Source organism: Accipiter gentilis, chromosome 7 (genome assembly GCF_929443795.1).
Source record: "Accipiter gentilis chromosome 7, bAccGen1.1, whole genome shotgun sequence".
In the NCBI taxonomy this organism is placed as follows: domain Eukaryota; kingdom Metazoa; phylum Chordata; class Aves; order Accipitriformes; family Accipitridae; genus Astur; species Astur gentilis.
In genome coordinates this window covers 29,620,673-29,647,366 of record NC_064886.1, presented here as the reverse complement: position 1 = coordinate 29,647,366, position 26,694 = coordinate 29,620,673, and the positions used below count along the sequence as shown (strand labels likewise).

The 26,694-nt window shown below is 36.9% G+C and overlaps 2 protein-coding genes across 8 annotated transcripts in view; one reads left to right on the top strand and one right to left on the bottom strand.

Annotated features, from left to right (window-relative positions):
* ITFG1 (integrin alpha FG-GAP repeat containing 1) overlaps window positions 1-18,369 on the bottom strand; it is a 91,922-nt gene extending 73,553 nt beyond the window's left edge. Inside the window, exons 1-6 of one of the 2 annotated variants that reach the window (XM_049805252.1) lie at window positions 18,088-18,369; window positions 14,435-14,507; window positions 12,929-13,074; window positions 11,215-11,272; window positions 10,535-10,609; window positions 6,864-6,958 (exon numbers count right to left, since the gene is read on the bottom strand). In XM_049805252.1, coding sequence (XP_049661209.1) covers window positions 6,864-6,958; window positions 10,535-10,609; window positions 11,215-11,272; window positions 12,929-13,074; window positions 14,435-14,507; window positions 18,088-18,262 — 622 coding nt within the window. In that variant the 5' untranslated portion in view covers window positions 18,263-18,369. The remainder of the gene's footprint in view (window positions 1-6,863; window positions 6,959-10,534; window positions 10,610-11,214; window positions 11,273-12,928; window positions 13,075-14,434; window positions 14,508-18,087) is intronic. The other variant, XM_049805251.1, reaches the window with a different exon arrangement.
* A 52-nt stretch (window positions 18,370-18,421) lies between these two features.
* PHKB (phosphorylase kinase regulatory subunit beta) overlaps window positions 18,422-26,694 on the top strand; it is an 89,852-nt gene continuing 81,579 nt past the window's right edge. For 3 of the 6 annotated variants that reach the window (XM_049805244.1, XM_049805245.1, XM_049805242.1), the window contains exon 1: window positions 18,422-18,629. In XM_049805244.1, the coding sequence (XP_049661201.1) occupies window positions 18,533-18,629 (97 nt within the window). In that variant the 5' untranslated portion in view covers window positions 18,422-18,532. Of the gene's footprint in view, window positions 18,630-21,361; window positions 21,475-25,717; window positions 25,736-26,694 lie in introns of all 6 variants that reach the window. The other 3 variants (XM_049805247.1, XM_049805243.1, XM_049805246.1) reach the window with 2 other exon arrangements.

Below are 26,694 nucleotides of genomic sequence, written 5' to 3'. Positions count from 1 at the left end.
GTGCTAGTTACATGAAGCTGTAAGTCAAGGAACCACTCTTCCCAGTAACTTCCTCCTCTGAAAAATTTAAGCAAAAAAGGACTTCATATATTATAAACAAGATAATTTGTGTTTGCAAATTTTTAAGAAATGTGCCTTATAACAGAGGTTGTGAATTTATTCTGCATTTCAAATAGGTCTTTCAAATTTTAATATGTATTTACTGGAACTATTTAGTAAAGCAGACAATAAACAACTGCACACAACATAATGAAAGGGGTTTAAGGGCTTAATTATTAAAATTACTATAGAAAAAATCCATATGTATTAATTTAAAAGCATCACTTAAATGGAAAAATTTTAAATTAGATTTATGCCAAATAGTTATGCTTCTGAATAGGCGGAGCAGGTGGGACTATTCCTCTGGTTTTTAGCACTTCAAACATGAGTTTTCAGACAGAAAAATCTGTTTATTTTCAGAAGAGAGGCAACAATATTGTTTCAAGCAATCGAAGATGACCACCAGTGTTAAGAGTGCTTTCACAACCCATTTTCCCATTCATGCTTTCTCAACAAAACACTGTTTAGGGCAGAAGCAATTTACTTCTCACCTATATTAAGTTATTGATTCCCATAAAAATATCATATTAGTATCCACCAGTGTATATAATTACATAAGTATATAATTAAAAATTTCAAAAGGAATAGCTTTTGAGACACTTCATAACAGCATTTTTTAAATTAAAACTGCTAAGCAGATAGCACAGGTGATGGGTTCTTTTAGAAAGATTGGGAAAAACTTAAGTTAAAATAGCTGTTTCTCTTCTCTAAAGATCTCTACTCATTCTTTAATTCTCTTTGTGAGGTAAACTATGAGTAAGAAAAGTGGCATTGGCAAAAGTAGACCAATCTCAGCAGCAGCAGATCCAGCTAATTTGAGCAACTCTGGTTTCATCTTATGAGCAGGAACTTCCTGTGGTATTGAACACTGTGCAGGAACAAGTGGAGGAATAGAGGTAACAAGATCATGTCACACAGAGCATTTTTAATTAGAGATAACAAATCTGTAAGTAGTAAAAAAAAGTAATAAAAACAAACAAAACTTTACAAACATAGATTGAGGTCCTCCAAAATATATCCTTTGTATTTTATATGATACATTTTATGCCTCCATTATTTGCTCTAAGCTCTCAGGTAAGCTCTGTTATGAGAGCTTAAAACAGTTAAGAAATGAAAAAAATATATCTGTTCAAGGAATGAAACAGTGACATGGCATTACTGAATACTTGTTTTGGGAAAAAACATAAGGGAGGGAGCAAAACCAGAGAGAACAAATTGACTTCAAATATACCCCCCATCCCCCACCCCCAGTTTTAAAATGCCACTAAAGGTTAAGTTTTAAAAGGCCAGATAATTTGTTTGCAAACATAACGAGTCTGGTTATTTTAACAGATAATAAATGCAGCTCTAAATAAAATAAGCTTTGATGATAACATTATATGCAGTGAGGCTACCAGCTTCCATCAAGAGGAAACTCACCAAAAATATAATCAGGTAGTCTGACATCAAGCATTACAATGTCTTCGGAATCCAGGTTTAAATGATTACAACAGAAATATTACCTGTGATTTGAATGAGTAGTTTTCAATAAGAAAACTATCTACGTTTATGTGTTTAAACTAAGAAGTAGGAAGGAAAAAGAAAACACATTGTAAATGTTCTGGTACATCAGATTTCTAGATTCCCAAAGCAAAACATAAGAAAATTAACCATCATAAATCAGTAAAGAGACCAGCAATTAGCTTATAGCAAGCTGTTTGACTAATGATTTTTCCACTTTAGTTTTCCCAAAATCAAATATTTTTTTTTCCCTTCATTTTATAGAAACAGTTCCAGAAATATCTGCAAATATACACACCATGTGCTAGTGTTCAACACAAGACAGTTTGTAAAAGCAGTATTTTCAAACTTTGCAATCACATAACCAAATAAGCCACAGAATATTTAATACCTTAGCTATTGTTCATAGAATTCAAGGATACATTGACAGATGTACAATATGAAGTTACAGTATGATTCAGAGGCCAATGTACTTTGTCTCATACATTTGAATATTTTAAAAATATGTGCAGGGCCATGGCCTGATTTCTTGGTAGAAGACTTGTAACTTTAAGTGCACACATATTTATTGTTTATTAATAATCCTTTTTTTCTGCGTAACTAAGTACCACAATTTTGGCTTAGAAAGACAGCATTAGCCCTAAATGAACATTTGACATTTTAGGATGTTTTAAATAGAAATAATCAAGTTACCTAATTAGAAAAAAAATAATTACATGTAGCAAAATAATTGCTATCCTAAAAATTTCAACTTTAGATAAAGCACTCTTGATACACCTAGGAGAGCTTATGTTAAGACAGTCTAATCAGTGTTCACCTAGTGACCCATGCTAAATTTAAATACTTTGGACCACGCTGAAGTTTATCTGAAAATGCTGACTGTGATGTCAACAACAATGGCATAAACAAAGCATGTTTGTCTATTGTCTAGCTTTAAATAGATGATCTGTATTGGTACCCATCTCTACATCATTTCTGGGTGGTCTTTATCAAGTTTCCAGCTATAATACTTTTTCTCTGTGGTTCAGTTCATGTATTTCAGTTGTAAAATCTTCAGTGTAATAACCATATTGCAAATAGTGTTTACTCAGTTGAACAGCATCCTCTCTGTCTCTTGACTAACACACCTGAAACACATTTCTGAGAAACACTGAGTTCCCTTCTACTTTGAATTGAGTGGGCTAATGCAAAGAGAAGTTGCTTTTTACCTCCTTCACTATGAGTCGAGAGTTAACTCCTGTACAAATACTTATTTTCTTAAGCCACATGATATAAATTTTTCAGTCTAAGAATATGACATTTTTAAGACAGGCCTCTTACTTGAGGAGCCTGCTTTGGAAATGCTCACCTGGACTGTCATGCTCTATAAAATACACCTGATGTTGATCTGTTCAGACAAGCCTATTAATATTAACTTCAAGATTATTTTCTTAAGCTGGCTGTTAAAAAGAATTAGTGACAAATATGAGTATGTATTACTAGACACGCAATAGCCCTATTCTAACAAGGGTCACCACATTTTCTCCTCATCTTTCAGTCTATCTCACTGTATGTACAAACAGGGACATTGATGGGAGGTAGGTTGACTAGACCGTTTCCAGACATCCCTTCCAGTCTCAGCCATTCTGTGAACTAGATACTTCTCCCTGGAGCAACACATGCTTAACACACATGCAGAAGACCATTGAAAGTTTTGCATTTACTTTATCTTTACCCGTAAAGCACACGTAGGCCCTTTGGTACAACTTTTATACTGCAAATTTTCATGTGGATTATATAATATTCAATTCCTAACTGAAAATTACTTACTGAATTAAAAATTAGAAGCAGCTAAGATTTCTACGTGAGGATGCTTTATTTAAAAACAGCAGCAGCATTACTATCTGAAACAGCGTAGCTTACATCTCGGCAAGAAAGATTAGTATTATCTTTGTTTCTGGTTACTGGATTTTTGGATTATAAAAATCTTACACAGTTAGCCCTTCATGAAGCACTGTTAGGGATTAAAAACATCTTATGAACATGTTCTATATAATGAAATCGTAACAATTCAACTTCATTTTACCCAGAGCTGGAGAAGCATGCCAATTAAAAGCTCCGTTTTGAGGATTTAATATCAGCAGGTTGAAAACGGGTTAGGCAATAAACTAGCAAAAAGATGCTCAGCCCAGAGAGGAGTGTTTTGTTTTTTTTTTTTTAAAGTCAAGCACACTTTAAATCTCCTAAGCTGTTTATAATGATAGAGTTGCCAAAAATAGCCCAGCTAAAAATCACAGAATTGGCTGCATCTGTTACACAATAAAAAGAGCCCCAAAACATTGCAGAATATTAGAAAAAGGTCTTAAAAAAATCCCCAAAATCAACAAGTAAAGATGGCATATTCTGGAGGTTTGGTTTTTATCTGTATAAAAAAAATCAGTGCATCCATTTTAGTGAATAGTAGCATTGACTGTGAGTAAATACTCTGAATTTTTCAGTCAAAACGCACCACAGTAGCATCAAATGTCGTGATTCCCAAGTCTTTTGGACAACACGATTTCAGCATGCAGACTATTTTCCTGCACCCTCATTAATGCCTCCCTCCTAATTAATATGATTCTAATGGGTACCAGGACCTATCTAGTCTTAATGAGGTTTTGTTCCAACTCAGAAATGGTAGTGCAGGTGAATACTGAGTCACAAGAATCCTCTCCTCTTCACTAGCTCTACCTGAACCAACCAAAAATAACAGCCTCCGCTGACTCCATTGAGAAATAACACAGTATGAATCGCACTCCTCTCTTTGCTGGTGTAGTAAGGCTGCAACGCCCCAGCTATCCTAACAAAGAGCAGAGCTAAACAAACAGGAGAAGCATTTAGCAGTCTTCTGTAAAGTCTATCCAGGCTGCAGAGAGCGAGACACAGGACTAGATGTGGGCATACTACAGTAATAACAGCACCTTATTTTGGCCCTGTTTGGCAGAGTGCATTTAGAATCACAGTACTATCAGTACCATATAGACAGTTACATACAGGTTGGTTTTTTGTTTTGCCCTTTTTTTTTTTTTTCTTTTTTTTTTTAAATAATTTATATCAGCTGACTACTTCTATGAGTCACTCGTCCAACTCTGTGCAGACTAACACAAATTAAAGGACATGTGGTGAGAACACTGAGCAGGTATTTTTTGGAAGAGGCACAATGAGACTCAAGGTGCAATTTCATGCTTGGTTAAAGGCAGGCTACAACTGCTGCTACTAGATGAGAAGTCAACCTTCTCTCTGTGCTTACATTGGCTCCGGCAATCCTGAAGCTTCATGGCAATTTGGATCAGCTTAATAACTCAAGTGAAAATTAACTGTGTTCCCCACCAGCCCCAGTTCCTGAACAGCTACTATAGCTGATGTGAGGGAACTGCCATAAATGTGCAGACAGGATGAAACAATTGGTGACTTCATTTTGGCAGCAGGCAGTCTTGGAATAACACATCAGTCATGAAATATCAGATATCATCGATAAGGTATGATTTTTCAGCAACATATGTGTTCTTCACAGTTGGTCCAATTTTCATAGGGACAGCAGAAAAAACAAATTTACCATTCCCATCTTAGAAGCAAATAATTATTTTAAAGAAAATAATTCTATGGTAATATTTCCACCAGTTTTCTTCTCAAAATGAATTATTTTCATTAAAGTTTTCCTCGGGTTGCTGTAACGTAACACATATTTCAGCCTGAGGTGTTACTATCCTTGCTGTTACAAGCAAATGAAAGTCAGGATCTTTCTATGGGGAGTGCTTCACAGAAGCTTCTATTCATATCTTGAGATATGAATACAGATGTGAATCTATAAAAGCTCCTGGCACTCCCCACACAAAGATCCTGACTTTCAGTTCTATTTAATAGAGGAACTTCCATATATCACTAGCAGTAACTGCAACTCTCTGGACATTCTTTTAGGCTGTTAGCGGTCATACCACTGTTAGCAGTTGTGTACTCTTGCTAAAATTGATCAGTCTGTGATTGATCTAAGTGATGTAGACTTCCTACCTTTACCTACCTGTGAGTTTAGATTTCAATATATTCATCTTAAAATGATACCTTGAATGCTCATCTACACTGCCCATGCCACTAACACAAAATTCCAAAGGATTTATAGAACTAAGTGTGTTAGAATTGGTTATTACATGACACTGATTATGGTAAGCAACCATATATTTAATTTTCCAGTTGGAATTACCACTTGACAGCTTCATGCAGCAATGTGCCAGAACTGAATATTAAGGTCTGACTACGCACTAAAGCAATTAACTTAATCCCCAACATTTATAAGCATCTTAATTAAATTTATGGACTCTTTCCTCTCTCATTCCCATGCTACTGAATAGGAAAAAATAAGCTCTCTTTCAAAAATTACCATATATGAATTGATGTACATTGTATATCTAGCAGAAGATAGATCATTCCAGAATTCATTTAGTGTGTGAAGAAATTCAGTTTAGCACAATATTTAAATGTGCTTGGAGGCATGAGCCAGGTATGTAAGTGATAAATAGATTCATCATGGTAATTGAAGGCTAAATTGCATTTGCGTATTTTACAAAAAAAACCCCAAACAAAACAAAGCCACCACCAACAAAGGAAGAATACAGTTTATCTACCATAAGAAAAGTTGCCTCCGATACTCATTTGTGAACACTGAATTATAAATGGGTTATAGGTTTGCTCATATAGTCATAGAAGAATAAAGTCTCACATGCTATTTTCTCAATCAGTGATAGCATTAACTACAACAAAATAGAATGAAGTCATATTGCAATCTTTAAGAAACAAATTATAAGTCCAGTCTTGAAAACATTTTTCAGAATGAACGATAAAACTATTTCCAGACTCAAGGTGAAGGAAATGCAGCCCTGCTTCTGATTCAGCTGCAAACTGAATACTAGGGTACAGCATCACAAAGAACAGGAAACAGTGCTTTAATGGCGAACACAAAATTATTCAGAACAAGCATCAGTTCTGATTAAATTATAATCAAGAAATAGAAAACGTTATTAGGTTATTCATTTTGGCAGTTATTTTTTAAAACCCAGTATTTTCAAACAAAATAATAATATTTTTTTTAAAATCAGAAGTAGCAATATATATACTGAATACAACATTCCAGAACCAACTCTTTACAACCAGCCATGAAATTTACTAAAATATTAGAAGAAAATTGCAATACATTACATTGTATACTTCGTGGTAATTATTATAGGAAGGTATTTAACACTTTTATGACTTACCAGCAGCGAAGTCATTATTTAAATCTATAAATGCATGAGAGTGTGGTATATACATTTTACTTTGAGTTTCCAATGCAGCATGCCATGATAAGTTCCTACAGACAAGAATAAAAAGCAACACATTTAATCAATGCTTAGGGATTGTTAGTCATGACAATATACCTTTTTAAAAAAATAATTGTGAAACCTGAAATAAAATTGAACAAAAAGCATGTTCTCCTAATGCGAAGCTAAAATTACTACTTAGCTTACAATATACTAAGTAACTAGAGTTAATTGCTTTAAAGGTTCTGTGAAGGATGATTTATAACACAGGGGCTTCAATTAGATTTTACTAACTTTCTAGAGCAACTGTTTTTGTACACAGAAAATTATCACTACCCATAAAGTGAAATTTAGTGCCTAGACTTCAACTGTAAATCTTGAGACACTGATCACTGTCCTCCCTGGTTTCTTCAAGCAGTTTTACTATCAGTACTTCTGAAATCTACTGTAGGATTAATAAAGGTGGGCAAAAATGGACATAATCACATGCTGTTAAAGCAGCTCATGCCCGCTGCATGTAAATGGACTTTATTTTCAGTCACATAAAATCAACACAAGAATTAAACTCTCATATTATGATGGACTACAGGCTAATTATGTCATTTCCCAAGCAGGTGATACTTTATTTATAAACATACATGCACTGCTGCGTTCTGTGCATACGAATGACTCAACTTCCAGCAAACCTCCTTATTAGCAGCACATTGAAATACAACAAATCCTTCAAAAGTCATTGCCATTGAATCATCAGATATGTTACTACTTTCAGAATCCTTAGCTGATACACTCAGAAAAATCTCAATATGCACTATACAACAGCAGTGATATTACTACTGGAATGATGTTGTTTATTCCATTGACATTACATACATATTACTAAAGTCCTTATGTTCTGTGACTCATTTTACAGTAAGAAAAAAAAATAGGCCTCTGATTACTTCCCAGAGATCATAACTCTTAGAAATGTTAAAAAGAATCACTTAATCTTAAGGATTAATTAAATATTTTCTATCATTTTTTTCTATGTATTCAGTTCTTAAGATGGCCAAGAAAGTTAGTTATACAGCTGTAGTATAAATTTTAAAACATTTTGAATTAAAAAAAAATAGAAAAATGCTTTTCTAAGCAGTTGACAAAGCTGTTTTCCACATACAAGACATTGCTTATGCTGTTACCTGTAACAGTCTTATTTTGAGCTCTAATGAGTAAGTTTATTTGTGTCTTAATGCTACTGGAAGGATTTCTTCAACAAAATGAAATCACTCCCACTTTTCAGTATCTTCAAAAGCTCATAAAATTTTTCAATATATAATCATTGCAAGGTGCTCAGAAACACCCTTGCGGATTTGAAATCTCTGTTCCATAATCCATCAATTTAAATAAAAGTAATGATGGTAAAATTCAAGTTGGGATTAATGACCAAAAACATATTGCCAAGCAGGGTATATTTTGCATTTACATGTTTAGATGTTACCCTACATCACTTCTGAATGATCTCTGAGGAAAGGAAAATAGCCAGTTAGAAACAACAGTTATAGATTTGTTAAACTCACTGATGGGGTGGGCAGGGGAGAAAGCCTTATTTAAAAATTTCTTAAGGGCCATGGAGATGCACAATAGAAAGCTGATATATTGTTGCCATAGAGACAGAGTAATCATCTCATTGATTTCTCCAGTGGTAACAGACCTCTTTTGAAACAATAGCTAAAGAAAGCCACATAGGAATGCAAAGACTTCCTAACACACTCTTTATTTTAAAATACACTTAAGTATTGATTGTACGCAAACCCAAAACAGCTATGACACCAACACCTGGATTTCTCCTGAAACACACCAAGCTGCAAGTTACTATGTTACTGTTACTAAATAACATTCAAGACAATGCTATCGAGTTTCACTTACAAGCAGCAAAGTAACAAGTTAGAAGATGCAAACTTCTTCAAAGAACTAATTTAAAGGTCCAATCCTCTAAGAAAACACAAGCCCAGTTCCTAATTTTCCCAGTTATTCATTGGAAATTATTCATTATCAAAAGAAAATAGTTCTAAATGAAAATGTCAAAAAGTGGTTTTCATATCATCACAAAGCTAAGAATAATGTATTTATTTTGACATTTATAATCCAACTCACATCCTAAAAATAATTTGTGCTATCTTTTGAGCACGTTCTTTGACAATTGAGAGAAAAATCTCTAAATCAGGGAAAGAGTTCTAATTCAAGTATCCTTTCGAGGCTTCTGTCTTTTTAAAAGAATGCCCGAACCCTTACAAAAAGTCAAAGACTGAATGAATGCTAAGTTCAGTTTGGCAAAAGTCACAGGAAAAGATGTACTTTTTAAAAAGGTCACCTTGTTCAATAATGAAATTTTCAATAACTCAGCGTCACACCAATTTGTGTCCTTGAACACACAATCCTAACAGCTCTCAAAAGCCAAAACTTTTTTTTTTTCTTTATCAGAATACAAACTACAAAAGCAGTATCAGGTAAACTGAATAGAACGTGAACTGTCCTTCTCTAGGGTCCAATAGTGTTTTTAACAAATAACTTAAAACTTATTTCCAAAAGAGAGATTTGAAGTTCTTTGGCATCTTGCCCAATATTAGAGAAATTGCTACTTCCTAATTTTTGTTTAGAGACTGGTTCTTCTGAGTCAGTAGAGATCCATTCTTTTGTTATGCTTTGATTTCAGCATTCATGCCCAAAACAGTTGAACAAAAATAATTCTTTGCATGGTCATTACTAATCATTTAAATAGGCCATTAAAATAATCATTTTTATCCCAGTATTTGCTAGTCATTCCCATTCTAGATATTTCAGGGCTAGCAGAAACTTTAATAATGAAACTTAGTCCCCTTTACTGCAATCTCATAAGACTTTAGTCAAATTCCATTTGCCAAAATATGGTCTTAGTCACTCCTTAACACAAAAGATGTGAAGCAGAGAACATCACTTGCATGCACACCTATATTGCTACTTAAAAGTCAACTCTGCCTTATGTCTCTTTATGAATCCAAGTAGATGAAATATTTTCCTTAGTATATAGCTCAATACCCTTACACTTTGCACTTCCCGAACTTTTGATTTCCCATGTTGTCTAAACTTCCCATTACAATCAATTTCCTAGATGAGAGCTGAATTTTAAGTTTACCTCAAACTCCTGCACATTTTCTTTTTGCCATCCCATATATTTTAAGATCTGTTCCAGTCCTTCTCACATCATCAACCTGTCACTTCATCTATTAGACTAAATGCAGCTTAAATTCTACAGACGCTACTTAAAAACGTTGGTTTGTATTTCTGCACAGCACAGAATGCCATAATACATATTATAATAATAAATATCAAAGTGTACTCAACAAAGCAGACTATAACTGTTCCAAGAAACAATTATCAAATAACAGGGGTTTTCTTTTCTCAGCTCTCATGGAATGTCTATTTCCCCTATAAAACAACACTTCAAAAATTAGATGCAAAGTGGCATAGAATACACAGGGAAATGAGAGAATATTTATATGTGTGCACAGTTCCAGCTAAACATGAGTCTTAAGTCTCTTTAGGAAGAGCAGAAGTGATGCATAATGAATAAGTTATCAAAATTCATGCTAATAAACAAACCTTTAGCTTACCCGCCTATCAATATCTGTGGCTTACTTGAATCACTTGTGACACCAAAGATGTCAGGAATCAAGTCTCCATTAAAGCTGAAAATGCAAAACAGTTTCAGTATCACCTTAGTCATTACAGCAGTTGAAATTAACTATTCTTAAGTTAACCTGTATTTGGTTAGCATTTTCCCACCAAGCAATGAAGAATTTTCAGCTGTGTAGTCTTTTCTGAATTTTGGCTCTCGTCTGAGCTGCTGTAGTAGTATGCTTCTTTCAGTATTTTACACTACGCCATGCAATTGATTTTCCAGCTATATATCCCCCCACTCTTTTGTTCAGCATTTCCCACAGAGGGAAGTGCACTGTGAAAGGGATATTTGCTCAGTCTGATAAGCCAGTAAGGTTTTTGTTTTATAAAATTCACCAAAACATGAATGGCTGTTTTTCTGCATAAAACAGAGTACTGAAATTAAAAAATTAAAAGCTTATGTAGTTACCATTGCCAGGATGATATAATATATAAAATTAGTAAAGATGACTGTTATGTTTCATCATCTTTTGTTAGACCAGTTGACATTACACAAACCACCCTGTTCTTAAAAGATAAAGAGCACGTTTCAAATTTTAGCATTAAAATATACTTAAGTTGCTCTTCGTTACCATTATAAATGTTGTTTCCTAAAAAAGTGGGTCATACTTACTCCATTACTAGAGGCTCATCAAGAAAAGTCTTATTTAACATAGTTTTATGGTTAAGATCTGAAAACAGAAAGTATTAATTTAATTCAGTTACCAATATGTTAAGACATTTGCATTTTTAACTTTGACATAATTCTTCTTCTATTCATTTACAACCACCAATTTTACAATTAAAAAAAAAAAATCAGCCACCACTGAACATAAACAGCTAAACGGCAGGAAAGGTGAGTTACAGTGAAAATGCTGAAGCTTCTTCTCTCTCCACTAAACTCTTCAACAAATTATTGTAAATAGATCTTGGTGAAACCTATTTCTATGTATGACTGCAATCACAGACACATGAGATCTGAAATAGTTGGGATATAAACAGTTTAAAAATTTAACATTGTACAAGAGATCTCTCTCTAATGCTTTGTCACTGTAAAAATCATTCTTAATCATATACATTGAGTGTTTGAAATGGGGATTAGAGGTAGATTGCCTAAATGGGAAGCAAGGATTTTAAGTCCTAATCGGGTTATCACCTCTCAGACTTCACTTTTACTCTTTGCCACATCATCTCCATCTCTGTCATCTCTCCAGGTTTCTCTTCTTTCCAGTTTCCACATTTTATATGACAGTGCCCTTCTACTGACCTGTCCGTCACACTTCCATTACCCAAGTAGTCACCACATACCTCCCCAGTAGCCTCACTACATACCAACCTTTACCTGAATTTTTAACGTTTGACTGCTTTTCTAAGTCCCACATGCTCATTTGTGCCTCTCCCAATATTCATTTATTCAGAAGCAAGACAGCATAAATTAATCCAAATCCTTCACATTCTTCCCAATACTAGAGATAACTCCTATTCACTTTATACTTTACCCAGTGCACTTTCCCAGGTTGCTTGTTTCACCTCTGATTAAAGCCAGAAGCAAGGCCATCACTTGCCTCACCAGTAACGATTTTATAACACAGTTGTTTGGAATAGTAATTATTCTTCAGTAGTTTTTGTGGACTTAAAGAGTATCTTTGTTTGCTTTTCTGTCCTTCTTCAAACCCTAAACTCTTCCCAAAACCCTTTCCTAGCAAAGTCAGCAGAGAAGAGACTTCAAGAGTTCACACCGTCCATGACTCTACCCTAAGACAGAATCAGCTATACCTAGAACACTGCTAAAAGACTCTTGAAAACTCAATTCTAAAGTTCCTGAAAACTTCCAGTGACAGAGACTTTAGACACTTCTCTCCCAAAAGCTACTTCAGTGTGTCACTGTCTTTTAAGAATTCGGTTTAACACAAGTAAGGGTGTTACATTACTGTTGGTAAGGTTAGGTATGATATTTTGAAAGTTTATGCACTAAACTTTACACCAGGTTCTCTGCGCATTTTAAATTCAAAATACGTCTTTTGAGATAATCTTTGTGAAGCTGACCTGAATAATGGGGAAGTTAGGAGAAGTAGCTCTTCAGCTAGTAGGTTACTGTCAAACTATATATTGTTTGGTTATGCCTGTTGCATGAAATAAAGCAAGAGTTTTAGCTTTGTTCTCTTTCACTAATTAGTGCGTACAGTTTAACAGCAAGAAAATATATGGCTATGAAGCTGAATAGCTGCTCATCCCTATTTTAGTTGCAAAAGCAATCACTACACTATAGTGAGTTATAACTTTCTGACAATACTTTGAAGTATTAAAAAGTGTAACAATCTTATTAATAAGCAGTTTCAGCAACTCACCTAATGTTTGGTTGTGCCCCCAGAAAATAAACACTGAAAGTTCATCTTTGCCATGATTTTGTGCCTGGGTAGTCAGGAGGACATCCATTTGTGAATCACCATCATAATCTCCAGGAACTACACTGGTTATGGTAACACTAAGAGATCTAGAATTAAAAACAAACAAAAATGCCCACATGCAAATAATTGTACAAATGTGTACATGAAAACTGAAAGTACTTGTGTGTTCAAAGGCTTGCCTTTTCGTCTCTGTTGTTATTAGTTGGTCCAATACAATACTATCCTTTAGCAATCCGTCTTTTTGTGAAGTCCTTATCTATTGCAAAAGTGACTTCAAATCAAGCATTCCGCACAGTCTTCCTCTAAGGAAAGATGACATTTTTAACTCTAAACTTCAGCTAACAGGCATTCTTCAGCCATATCCTGTTGTAATGTTAGCTAGACTTCACTAGATCCCTTCATTTTTTGTAGAACCAGTCCTCAAAAATGTGTTTCAGAGAGCAGGATCTTTTGGTTGCATTCCAAGAGCAAGACCGTAAAGCAACAGGAGTCAGACAGATAGCTAGGTCTTTTTAAAGACAATGTCATCTCCCCCTATCTTCTGCCACGTCTTACCACTCCTCTCTACCCTTGTTTGTTCTATCTTTTTTTACTTGGTTACCTACTCAGAGACTCTGCTTTACACAAACGAACATAGATCATTCTGTTAAGAAATCGAAGCAGATCATTTCTAATGCACTAAACAAATTACCTCCTTCCAAGATAGGAGGGAATAGGGAAAAATAAAAATATATAGAACTATAGAAGATGAAGCTGAGCTATAACAGCAATTTAACTTTTAATAGACATAATACTATTAGTAAGCATTATTCATAAGCAGTAACATATCCTGCAATAATATTATGGTTAAAACTATACATATATATGTACATAAACACACATTGGTTTACATTTTTAAAAACTGATGCTTTTTTTTTTTTTTAAAAGCCACATTTAAACTTTAGAAAGGAACAGTTCTCTACACAGAAATACCAGAACACCATTCTCCATATCTCATTCTAAAGCAGAGGATATTGGCAGGATTCCACTAGTAACTACAGCAACTAGAAGAATTTCCCTGAAAACATGTCTTGGGACAGAGACTAATACTAACTGCCAAAAAGACTTAACCTATGATATGGAAAGATAGCTTTCTTTACTAGTAAATAAAGCCCTGAAAAACCAAGTCAACTGCAAAAATATTCCAAGATATGGGCATTTCTAATACTAATTAGAGGACAAAAAACCCAAAGCATAGAAATTCCATAAGGTGGTGGGAAGTCATGCCTGTTAGTTAACAATATTCATGACAAAACTCATCTATGCAAATTCTGTCATCTGACCCACAAAATCCAAACAAATAAAATGAAAAATGTATCAGGACACTGGTCAAAGAACTGGAGCTCTAAAGGCAAGTTGAACAACACAGCCAAACAGAAAACAACGGCACAGACTATCAATACTTACTTCATTGGTAACTTAACACGGGGCTTAAAGTAGGGTTCCTTTTGGTCAGCCAAAAAGATAATCAACTCATTTCCTGCAAAAGCAAGTAAGACAATGAGTAACAAAAGAGGATTGTAAGTGGTATATGTACAAAAACAACGTTTAAAAAGCTATGCCACAAATAGTCATTCCTCACAGTAGCAAAAACTTCAGAAGACTTCCCATACACCTACTTCCTCCTCATTCAAAAGGAAGCAAAAGGAGCACTTCTTCAATACAACCCATAAATCTAATTGCATCTCAATGGAATGCTAATATCAAGAATCTTCTTTGGGGCTTAGTGTTAGACCTTTCTGCTATTGTTATCACATCACTTAAAATAAAACTTCCTATAACGAGTTAAGAAACATTACATATGGAAAAGTAGTAGGCATCAGTTCCATACCAATAATTAAAACTTCAAAGCTAACTCAAATTCTTTTAATACTGTCTCTGACACAGCAGGATCTGATACTGCTTTCCCAAGTCAGCTGACAAAAGCACTTTAAGTGACATTCACAGAAGTAACCTGGTTCCCTGCAGCATTTCCTCATTCAGAGGCAATGATACAAGCCACTACCATTTAATTATTTCAGGAAGATCTAAATAAAAGCCCATATTTTATTTTGCACAAATAATTGAAATTTGCGGTAGAAAAAAAAATTTAACCTGAACGATGAAATGTATTTTCAGTCAATAAACCACAACACACACACACACACTGTTCTGCAAGTAAAATAATAGTTCACAGCTAAAGAAACAAAAATACAGGTTTTTTTACTCATCCTTTATTATGTTTGTTTTCTGCATTCTCCAAGAAACTCACCACTAGCATCCCAAACTGCAAGAACTAGGTTACCTAGCTCCAAACTCGAGCTACCATAATATATTTCAAGAGCATCGTTCTGTGGCAAAGTTCACAGCTGTGAAATAGCAGAATACAAGCTTCCTGGCTATGAAAAAAAGATAACTGCCATAAATGTATTTTCCAAGGAGAAGTTGCCAACAAATGAGTAAATGAAAACAAATCCTTTCAAAATGGATAGGGGCGCAAAGTGCAGTCCCATCTGGCAAGCTAATAAAGCCTGGGTTGCACTACACATTCACAGCTGATTGAAAAAGTTGGCACACAGCAAGGTGGAGAAGCCTGCTGGCTGGTTAAGCTTTTGATAATAAAGCTGTGAGTTGACTGCTAAAACTTGTAATTCTGATTTCACACTATAGACTTTCACCTGCCTTTTTATCATCTATGTGGTAAAGTAATGATGACAATGAAGAAGCAAATGTAGTTTTACACATACCAGGTTCCAAGTCAATTATACTACTCAGAATGAGTTTTTTATGGTCACTAAAGATAGATTTATGAAAATTTCAGCTCAGTGCTCATCAACAGTAAAAATTAACAGACTACTGGAAATTATTAGATGAACAGAAAACAAAATCACTATGCCACTTTATCAATCCATAGTGCATACATCTTAGATGCTGTTTGTAGTTCTTGTCCTCTCATCTCAAAAATACAGAAGGAAAAAAGTACATTAGAGGGTGTGAAAAAAGGGAACAGTTTCCATACAAACAACAATTACGTAAGTTCAATCTGAACATCTGAGTGAGAATATCACAGAATTTTTCAAAATTCCCCAATGAAATACAGAAGGTGAACAGGGGAATGATCACTCACTGCTCTGTACTATTAGAGGAGGCAAACACAACTAGAAGGTGGTAGGTTGAACAAGCAAAGAGCATGAACTTCCCCACTTATCCCTGTTTTGTGCATAGACTTAGAAAACAGGTAAGTGTATACACAATTCCATTTATTTGTATATTTTAAGTTTCAAAAATTGACTAAGCCCAGGGTCCACTGGTAATGTTGAATTGTTCTTGCAACAGCATACTTCTGGATCTAGATTACCTCTTATGTTTAGCTAGTTTATCCTCTCTTACAAAGCTCTGAGTATGAACTGATTTTTCTTTCATGTATCTGAGCATATGGAATATTACTCTCATTCAGCGTAAGTAATTCAAGATCAGAACAGCAATATAAATCCAGTAAAAGGCCCAAGACATCATCCCCATTTCCTTACAAAGGGTCAGGATTATTAGGACTAGGCTTCTTTACCAGATCACTGTTCTTCAAAGTCTAGTATTATCTCCAATGCTCACTTCTTCAGCACTATTTAGAATTGGCTACCGTTTATTCTACTACTTAGAATTCTACTATTTAGAATTGGCTATTGCTTTTTGTTTAGAAAGTATTCTGTAAATTTTTCAAGTTACTTTCTGTCAAGACTTAAATCGTGAAAAATAATTTTTTTCAAGTACGTTATTTCAGGCTGATTTTTACAGATAATATCAAGTTGGAAAACTATAGCAAATGCCGCTGTGCAGAAGCAAACAAGAAACCATGAGTTTCGTTTCGCAAACTTTTAACTATATTAAATACATATTAACATTTGTATATGCTTTTTATCTGAAAGATAAGAAAGTAAAAATTAAAACTCTTATCACTGACGTTCACCTTAAAGCTAATCTTTCAAGCGCATTTTTTTCAGCAGATGAGCCAGTGGAGCATTTTCAAGGAGCCATGCATCTAAATATCTCAACTAGATAGGAAATTCACTCATGCTTTACCAAAGCTACTTATAGAAACACTTCTGAGATTGAAGGAATAAAAAAGGTGTATTTGAGACTAAATTTATTATCTTAACGCGTAGCTTCAAGCAAGTAAAATAATCCTGGATTAACATCCGCAAATAACGCTGACCACTGATAATAAACTCTGATTTGGGGTCCCCCCATATCTGAAGCCTAAGCAAACTCTTGGCAGATGACAGCTACGTGGAACAAATTTATCTAGGCTTCCACTTTAACATCGTGTTTGAGGTAGGATAACGAGCAATCCGTCTTCTTTACGAGTATGAAACGTTCATCTCTGTTTGCCAAAATGCCGTGAAAACAGGAGTGAAAACCCAATTCACGACCATCCACTCCGTGGGACGAAGCCTTTAGATTATTTCACAACCACAATTTCAACGTTAAAGTATTTCTTGCCCTATATGAAGCCATACTTCGGGGCAAGTCGCAAAGATCTTCTTCCATACAGAAAATACCTCGGGAGCAAAGCAAAGGTCAATTTTAGCCATGGAGAACAATTTCGTTGGTCGCTATGCTCGCCCTCAGCCCTACGGCAAACAGACCCCAGCACTACCCGCTACGCTTCCGAAGCCAAGGCGCGGAACAAGCGGCTAGCCAGGGGCTCGCCGAGGCTACCTCGGGCCGGCAGGGGCCCGAAGGACCACCGGGCCCCCAACTCCCTGCTCCTCGCAGGACAGCTCCCACCGGGAAAGCCTTTCCCCGCTTCCTGAGAGCCGAGAACGCATCTGTCGGCCACGCAGCCGGTGCCCCTTCCCGAGGAGGCTGCCGGAAAGTGAGGCCGAACGGCGCCCCGGAGGCCCGCGCAGGCATCACGCCGCAGCCGCCCGCCGCTGCCCGCCTGCCCCGCTCCGCCAGCGAGCACTTCAAACGCGACCGGGACCCCCGCCGCGCTCCTCGGCTGGGCTCCCGCCCTCCTCCGGACCGACGCCGGGAACGAACGGCCCCGGCCCCGGCCCCGCTCCCGCCCCCGGAACGCTCACCGCCTCGCAGCACGAACAGGTCCGTCTGCTTGTCCGAGTTGAAGTCGCCGAAGGCCGCTAGGGTCCCGTAGGCCTCCGCCCCAAAGAGCTGGGCGGTGACGTTCTGCAGGGCCCCGCCGGGCCCCGCCAGGGCCAGCAGCAGGCACAGCCCGAGCCAGCGGCCGCAGCCCCCCATCCTGCAGCGCCGCGGCCCAGCTCCCCGCCCCCGCCCGCATCACTTACGGCAGCGCAGGGGTGTGCCCAGCGCAGCTGACAGCTCGCTTCCGGGACTGACCCGGCGGCTTTGCGACAGCGGCGCGACGGCCTGCGCAAGTCTCTTTACGGCTGGCGCGGGTAACCAGGCGGAGGTCGCCGCCCGGCTCGTTCGCTGAGGCAGGCGCCCGTGAGGCGCGAGCGGCTTGTCCTGGCCGGAGCGGGGTGACGATAGCGGCGGCTCCTCACCGGCATGGCGGCGGCGGCGGCAGCAGCGGCCCCTGCGGCGGCCCATATGGCTGATGTCAGCTGGAAGATGCTGGAGCTGCGGGCTCGCTCTAAACGTTCAGGTCTGACCCCTTGGCTTGCCCGAGAGGAGCTCCGAGGCCCCCCTTCCTCGCCAGCGCCTCCCCCCCTCTTCACTAACTGCCCCGTTCCCGCTCTCCTCTCCTTCCCTTTGCCCCGCCGCTCTCCCCGAGCTCTTGGCCGACGTCGTCCCTGTGCCTGTTTTTTTCGCCCCCCCCCTCCCCCCCCCAGCTTGGCGTGTCACTCACCGCCGGCCGCGCTGCGGCCCCGTTGCCGGCGCGCGCAGGCACCCCCCCCCCCCCCCCCCCCCCCAACGGTCCCTCCGCGCGGGCTCGGCGGGCTCTTCCCGCTGCCCGCGTGCCGCCGCGCGGCGGGTGCAGCCGTAATCCCCGCGCGGAGGCTGCAAAGGGCGGCCTAGTTTGCTGCCGGTGCGGGACCCGAGTGGGGTGCTGGGGCAGGGGAGGGTGTCGGCGGCGAGGCAGGGCTTCAGGTGATTTACAGGTGTCCTTTGGCAGCACGGTTGAAAGGGCAGCTGCTTGTGGCGGTAGTGCTGCATGCAGTCTCATAAAGGGGCCGGGCAGATGAAGTGTTTTAAAATTGCAGGCGCTTAGACAAAAGTACCTGCTTTTGCCAGGTTTCCCTTGGATAAAGATGAGTTATTTTTTTTTTTAACTTGAGAATTTCTTGTTCTGAACTTGGACTGCGTGTCAGCTACGTTCTGGCCTAAACGAAAGGGTCATGTTTACCGAGTTGGCTTGAATTTCCAAAGTACAAAAACCCGGATTCTTTAATTATTATTATTTTTTTTAATTAAATACAGGTTTAGGGCTCGTAATTGTTAATGTTCTAAGGGAAACAGTTTTCCAGATGATCCCTGTGGTGTTTATTTGTATGTCAGACGTGCTTGTAAAACTCAATTGTTATTTTCTTTATTTGCGTATTTGTTTGGTTCTGTTGTGGTAATGACTAATCAGACGGTGTGAAAAGGAAACGGGGCTTTATGAGGGCTCTCATAAAGACAGTTGATTGATTAAAGAATGGTCTGATTCATACGGCTTTAAAAATTCTACTTATGTGTAGTATTAATGTGCAAAATACCACGATTAAGACTGTCCAGTAAATGAGTTGTTACTTTGTGGCCAAGCATGATTACATGGTACTGTTATCTGAAAATTGATTTACAAATGTAGCCGTAGAGCTCTGCAAAATAAAGTCTGGAACATGCACGTTTGGAGTATGTGAATCCTGAGTCACAAGGCAGCATGCTAACTTTGGGATTCCCATGCAGATTCAGGCCCTGTGGCTGCAGAAGGCATTTGGATGATGTTAAATGCTTCAGTTTTTCTTAACTGCCTTCTACTTTTTTGTTAAATGTATAAGGAAGTGTCTTCCGTGATAATGACAGATTATTACTGTAGTTCACTTCCTTCTTTTCCTGTTCATAGAGACTTTGTCATTTATACAGTAACTGAAGAAATTTACTCAAGAAATAAAGATGATTTTACTTGAAATGTTTTTCTGGTAAAAGAGTTGATTTAAAAATCAAATTTTATATATAATCTTTCAGGGAACGTTCTTATCTAAAAATGAAAATAATTTTCTTGTTTCTCAAACTTATTCCTGCATCTTTATAAGTATGTTGATATTTGTATAATTTCAGAGCTTTTATACTTCCTTTCTGGCACTCTCAGAAAGAGACATGGTTGGTATAGTCATTGAAAGTGGCTGAAACTCCCCCATACTGTTCTGAATTGGCTGACGTCCATGCTTGAGACTCTCAGCTTACAAACAGTACTGTTGGTTTAGGGTTTTTTTTCAGTATGATGCCTGGAGTAAAATATAGTCAACATGGGGTATAGACACATGTGCGTGAAATGTGCATTTCATGCACATGTGTCTGTACACCATGTTGACTAGCATGGAATGCACATGTGATTCATGTTTTATAGCCGACAGCAAAGTATCATTTAAGACCCTATTCTGTTGGCGGTAATCCATATCTTCATGTTTATGTATATTAAATTATGAATTACTTTTTTTGCTAGTAAACCCAAATTTTATTGAGAATTTTTCCATTTCCTTCTTTGAGCTATGAAATACTGTTCCATTCACTGCAACTGTGTTAATTAACATTTAGGAGCAGATTATAAAGATACTCTGTAGTTGGCCAGTCCGCAATCCCTGAAATTTTGGTTACTTTAAAAACCATAAACTTCTTGAAAGACTTGGAAAAACTTGTCATCATAGTTACAAACAGTATTTTCTTATTTTACATTGCAAACTGGAAGATGTTCTACTTCAATTTACTGAGATATTCAGTACCATAAGCAATATATACGACTGCAAGTAACATCCTAGTGTAAATTCCACATGGGATAAAAGCAGCACTATGCATAAGCAGAATTTTAGCTCCCCGTGCTTACTATTACTTAATGCTTTTATATGCACTAGTTAAATCAGTATTTTTATTTAATCTTGAAATATATCAAATAGATTTTATTCAGTACCTTTTGATGTGAGTAGCAAATTTCCTATTGAATATCAAAGCTACTGTCTAATGCCCAAAAGGGATTTTGCGTAGAGTGTGTCATTTTATTCAGATAAGTTTTATGGCAGTAAAAGCAAAATAAAACCAATGTTTAGGCTAGAAGAGGGAAACATAGAATGTAATGAAACTTTACTACCCTTTGTGCTGTGCACTCTGTCATGCTAATAACTCCACTAACATTGCTTTCACTTAATTTAATGCTGGTTGCCTTTAACATTTACTAAACAGTTTTGAAAATTACTGTAGCTTAGCCTGAGACGTTTGTGATTAGCTGCACCAATTTGAAATGGCCAATTTGGATGATGACAGAACCTCCTCTGCGCATGGTTTTTTAAAATTTGGTAAGTGTGCAGTTCTGTGTTTTGTTTTTGTTTGTGGCTATTTAACTCAACAAAAAAAATGTGTTTTGTGTTTTATGTTTTATGCTAGCAGTTTTTTAGCACTGTACAGTAGAACTTAAATATTTGAGCTCTTTCAGTGAAAATTTGTGAAAATTAGAATCTACTTGGATTGAAATCTACTGTTCAGATCTTTGTTTTGTTTGTGTTTTGTGTTCTTGTAAGTATCTCTCCGTGTGACAATCTCTGAACTGAAATTTTGTAAGTTGACGGTCATGTGAAAGGTGCACTAAGAACGGTGTTTAGAATTAACTCCTAAAAAAATCCAACATGACTGGTTTAGAGAAAAGAAGTAAAATTTCCAGTAAGTCAGTCATTGTTCTAAAGCTTGACTTTTGGAAATTAAGTGGAAGCAAAATAAAGCCCCTTGGCACAGCTTCTCTTTAGGTACAACAGGAGCTAGAGTATATGAAGTTGTCAAGGCTGTTACTGATTTAGCTCAATATATTTTGAAAAGAGTTTGACTGGAACAGAAGTGTCCATATGTGAAGGTAGTTGATCTGGGTAAAACTGTATAGGAGTCTTGTTTAGTCTGTGTTGAAACACAGAAGCGGTACAAGCGCTGGTGAGAGTAACCAGGTAAGGGGATTTCAGCTGCCTCTTGCCACAACTGAGTCACTTGAACTACCCTGCCCTGCCTGTGGCATTTCTGGTTTGCCTCTCTTAATGTCAAAGGACATGTGAAATGTTGACATGGTAATAAAAAAAATACTTGTTCCTAGCTATTAAATTGATACTTGATGTTTCTTTTGTTATGGTGCAAAATAAACGTTTCTAGTAGTTTTAAGAGCTGTTGTTTTGAGTTTTCAGAAATGGCAATGACTGCCTTGAATATCCTGAATGATTTCCTGCCTTGCTTGTAGCATTTCCAAAGCTGGTGTGGCAGACTTTGGCATTTTGGTGTATGTTGGTTCTTTGAAGATCCTGTGTACTGGCATGATGGTCAATGTTTTATTTCTAGTGTTCAGTAACTTCTCTGTGTTGTTAGTTACTGTAAATCCTGAAATCAGTAATTTCTGTTAAGTATAATATACTGCAGAGAGAAGTCACTTCAGCTGATTAGGAAATAAGAGAAAGGACAAAATAAATTGGTACATATTTTTCTTTTTCCATGTAATTCTAATTGAATTATATGTCCAGTCTAACACATGATTTGTCTTGATAAACGATAGTTGAAAAGTTTTCTCGCTTTAAAACTATTTAAATGAAACTATTACAAGATTTTACTTATTTTTACCTGTGGTGTTGTTATCACTCAACCTAGGTAACACTTTGTACCTTGTGTTTACTCCTAAAGTTTATTCACATACAGGAATACCATAATACCTTTTTGTTCTTCCTCCCCCAGCCCCTCACCTGGGATTTCCTTACCACATTTTCATTGAATTGTAGAACAGTTCAGTTTGGAAGGGATGTTAGGTCATCTACTCCAGCCTCTCGTTCAAAGCAGGGTCAGCTATGAGTCATAGTTTACTCCTGTATGTAGTGATTAAAAATCCCCACCAGCAACAGCATAGTTGGTACATGTGAAGTTCATGGAAACAGAGTTCAGATATTTACATATGTGAGAAGTGACTTTTCCTTCTAGTGGAAGTGCTTCAGAAAATTATTTTCTTATATCACCTTGCTCAACTACATGGGCATGGACTTAAAAGCAGATGTATTTCATGGCAGACAACTATTAGAATAAACTGTATGGTATCCAACAGTGTTTCTGCCCAGTACCGTGTTAAGTGAGCTCAGGAGAGATTGCAGAAGTCTCGAGGGAAAGGAAATGTGATGTTGGGAGGATATGATTTGTTCATATGATATCATGTCTCAAACCTTGCTGTGTGAAGAAATAAAATCCTCTTTGGTCCCAATGACTTCTGTAATGTGAAGATGTTATCGCCCATACTAATACTGGGTAACGAAAGTTACTGTGACCTGAGATCTAGAACTTGTTCATGTCTCAAGTGTTGGAATACACCCAGAACTAGTGTTGCAATAAAGGACTGTGGTCAGTTTTTATTCTTATCAGATCTAGAAAGAAATCTGGTGTTCTCAGATTTGTTTTGTTTGGTCTGTGCTGATTTAACTTTGCAAGTAAACATTTTCTTTTGTTCTTCTGGCATGTGAAATGTTGGAAATAAAATTCTTGCCATGTTGCTTCCATTCATTTGTGATTAAACTTTGGGGAGGTATGTGTTTGGTTTTTTTTTTTTAATTCTGTACTTTGAAAAATTTGAATAATCAGTCTTTGTTGAAATATGCAAATCTTTATCCATAGACTAGGCCCAGAATTCAATTCTGATACCTATTTTTCTTCAATATCTGTAATTGCTGCCATCTTCAAGGATGTGTGGGTGTTCAAAGCTTCTGTATATACGAATTTGGGAGCAGGGTTTCAAAATGTCGGCCATAGCTTTTAAATCTAAACATCTAGGCAGTTTATAGCTCTTCCCTGAAGAGCAATTAATGCTTATCTCAAGTATAACTGGAATAAAAATGAAGTGGATGGGAAAGTACTTTAACATCACGGTAACATAATATCCCCAGCCTCCAGAGGTTGTCTATACATAAGTACTTACACTGCTAATAGCTTACCTTGGAGAACTTCCCTTAATTTCCTTCAGTTTTGTATTCTGCTTAGAAATTGAATTGCAAGTTTTTCCTGGAATTGTTGTACATTTGTGTATCATCTGCTGGATAATGTTTTCTTATGATTTCCATGTCTTAGCTAAGTCAGAAATACCTTGTTTATTACTTCAGTTCTACACTAGTAATCGATGTCTCTGTTACCAGTTATTGGGCTGTTTCAAATTTCTTCCTGTTTTCTAATACTTTGAAAGGAAATTACTATCCTTTTCAGTAATTCTTCAATTTTAAGAATGGTGAAATCATATTACCCTGGAACCTGTAAGTGGTAGGAAATGAAAGGGGATTAACTTTCATTCAAGATATGGATATATTGTATTTAGTCAGTGCAATTATCTGAAAACAAAGAGGGATTTAATTGGACTTGGGATAAAGATTTTGAGTGTTCTTTATCGGACATTAAATACATTAATGCACGAAGTAACAGTTTGATTTCCTATCTGTGTGGGTTTTTAGTGATTTTGAAGTAGTTACTGACTTGCAGCAATCCACTTCTGATGTAAGGAAATAATGGGCATACTTCATTCTTTGTGGAAGAGAATCTGAACTACCACGTACCCTATTTAAATTTTGGATGGGGTTGTTACAATGATCTACAGCTGAAGAAATATTAAATCAACAAAACATTTTTTAAAATTCCTTCCTAGCCTATCTACTTATTTACCTAAAGTAAATCTCACACTGTATGGTTATAATGAAATGAGATATTTATGAAAAATAGTATTTGGAATTAATGTCCTCATTCTCTTTCTTCTGAATGCTAACATACAAACTGAGAACTCAAGGGTACTATTTGCATATGTCATTCTTTTATGTTTTAAGTGTTGCAGTCTTGCTGCTGTCGTTTTTTTCAGTCTGAAAACCTGTTTTAAATTTGTAATTGAAAATAGCTTCCTATGGCAGGTTTTTGTCTTGCTGAAATGAACTGTTAAACAGATTTTGGTATAGACCGTAGATGTGCTTTTTTTAGCGATCCTAAAAATAGCTGCCACTGGGTTATGGTCTCACTACAAAACCGTACGGAAGGAGAAGCTAGCTTCATGTTTTTCCTATCTGTTTCTTGCTTTTGTTTAGATTGTGATACTAATGAAACATAATTTGGACAAACAGGATTTGTCCAGCACAACGCTGTAGACACCCAAGCAAAACATAAACTATATAGATGCTAAGGAGGAATTAATGAAGAGTGCGTGGAAAACTTTGGTTTTGATTGTTCCTTTAAACAAATTCTCCTACTTGTAGTAGGTGTAACTTTAAGGAATACTTTCAAGCCATAAAACTTTACTTTTTGTCAATTTTCTTGAACTTTGAATTCATACTACCTTTTTGTTTCATCAACAGTCTACTCTGGCTGTTTTAATTTATTTCTGCTAGTAGTTTCAAACATCTAAAAGAATATAATTTGTAGATGGTGGTGCTTTGACATTTTCATGCTCTTTATTCTGTTCAGTTGTCTTTCTGCACAAAGTTGAAATCTTTGAATGCTCTGAAATAGAAGAATATTCTTTTTGTTCATGATAACTTTATTTTGTTTCTCTGTTGGCCACAGAGGGTCACAGATTGTCTGGTAAGTATGTAAATTAGAACAATTTTATTTTAGAAACTTGTGTGTGTGTAAGTATGTGTGCCTGTGAATACTCAACTTTTTCATGATGCAGTACTAGGGTTATCAGTCTGCAAGAAATAGACATTCTGAACCTATTTCACACACAAAGGACAGTGTACTAGGTTTGTGTTACACAGTTAACAAATCTAAGAGTAAGAATCTTTATTTTGCCTTTGAAAATCTAGTAAGTGAATATTTCTCATAAATTTGCTACTTTTTATGCAATAAGTGACTTAAGATTTTTTCTTAATCATATTCTGTCCTACTTTCACTGAATCACCTTATAAAATTACGATTACTGCAGTTCACTGTATTGTGTGCTTTTGCAAGATAACCAAATTAATAGTATAACTATAAATTATGAATCTTCTCATGGACAGGAATTCCTAGGCAAAAAGAAGTAGAAAAATAAAATTGCTTTGAAAAATTGATTTAAATTGGTTCAGAATGTTGATTTTTTTTTTTTTTTTTTTTTTAAACAGAAGATACAAAAGGTGTGATATATTACAAGTTTTTCTTTTCCATTAGAGAACAACTTCATTTCTTTTAGCTTTGTTTTGTTAGGGAACTCAAATTGGGCTCTCTGTCCTTCCCTCTCAGGCCCTTTCTCCACGTGCATGTGTTGTTTGTAACTTAACCTCTCCTAATGAGGAAAGGAGAGGCTGTAGGGGAAGCTCGGATGTGATGGTAAACGTCACCTGAGAATCCATGTACAACAGACCCACAGGAGTCTGCTGAAGGAAGGGTGGATTTTTTTTAACTACTATGATTGCAAAGCAAAAGTAATACTAATTTGGGGGGAGAGGTTTGGGTTCTTGAGGAACATTTTCCAATCTCCCCACCAAAGGGCTTGATTAGTAACGCTCCTGTCACCACTCCACATACATTCATTTCATTTGGATGAGAGTCCTGTATATGGA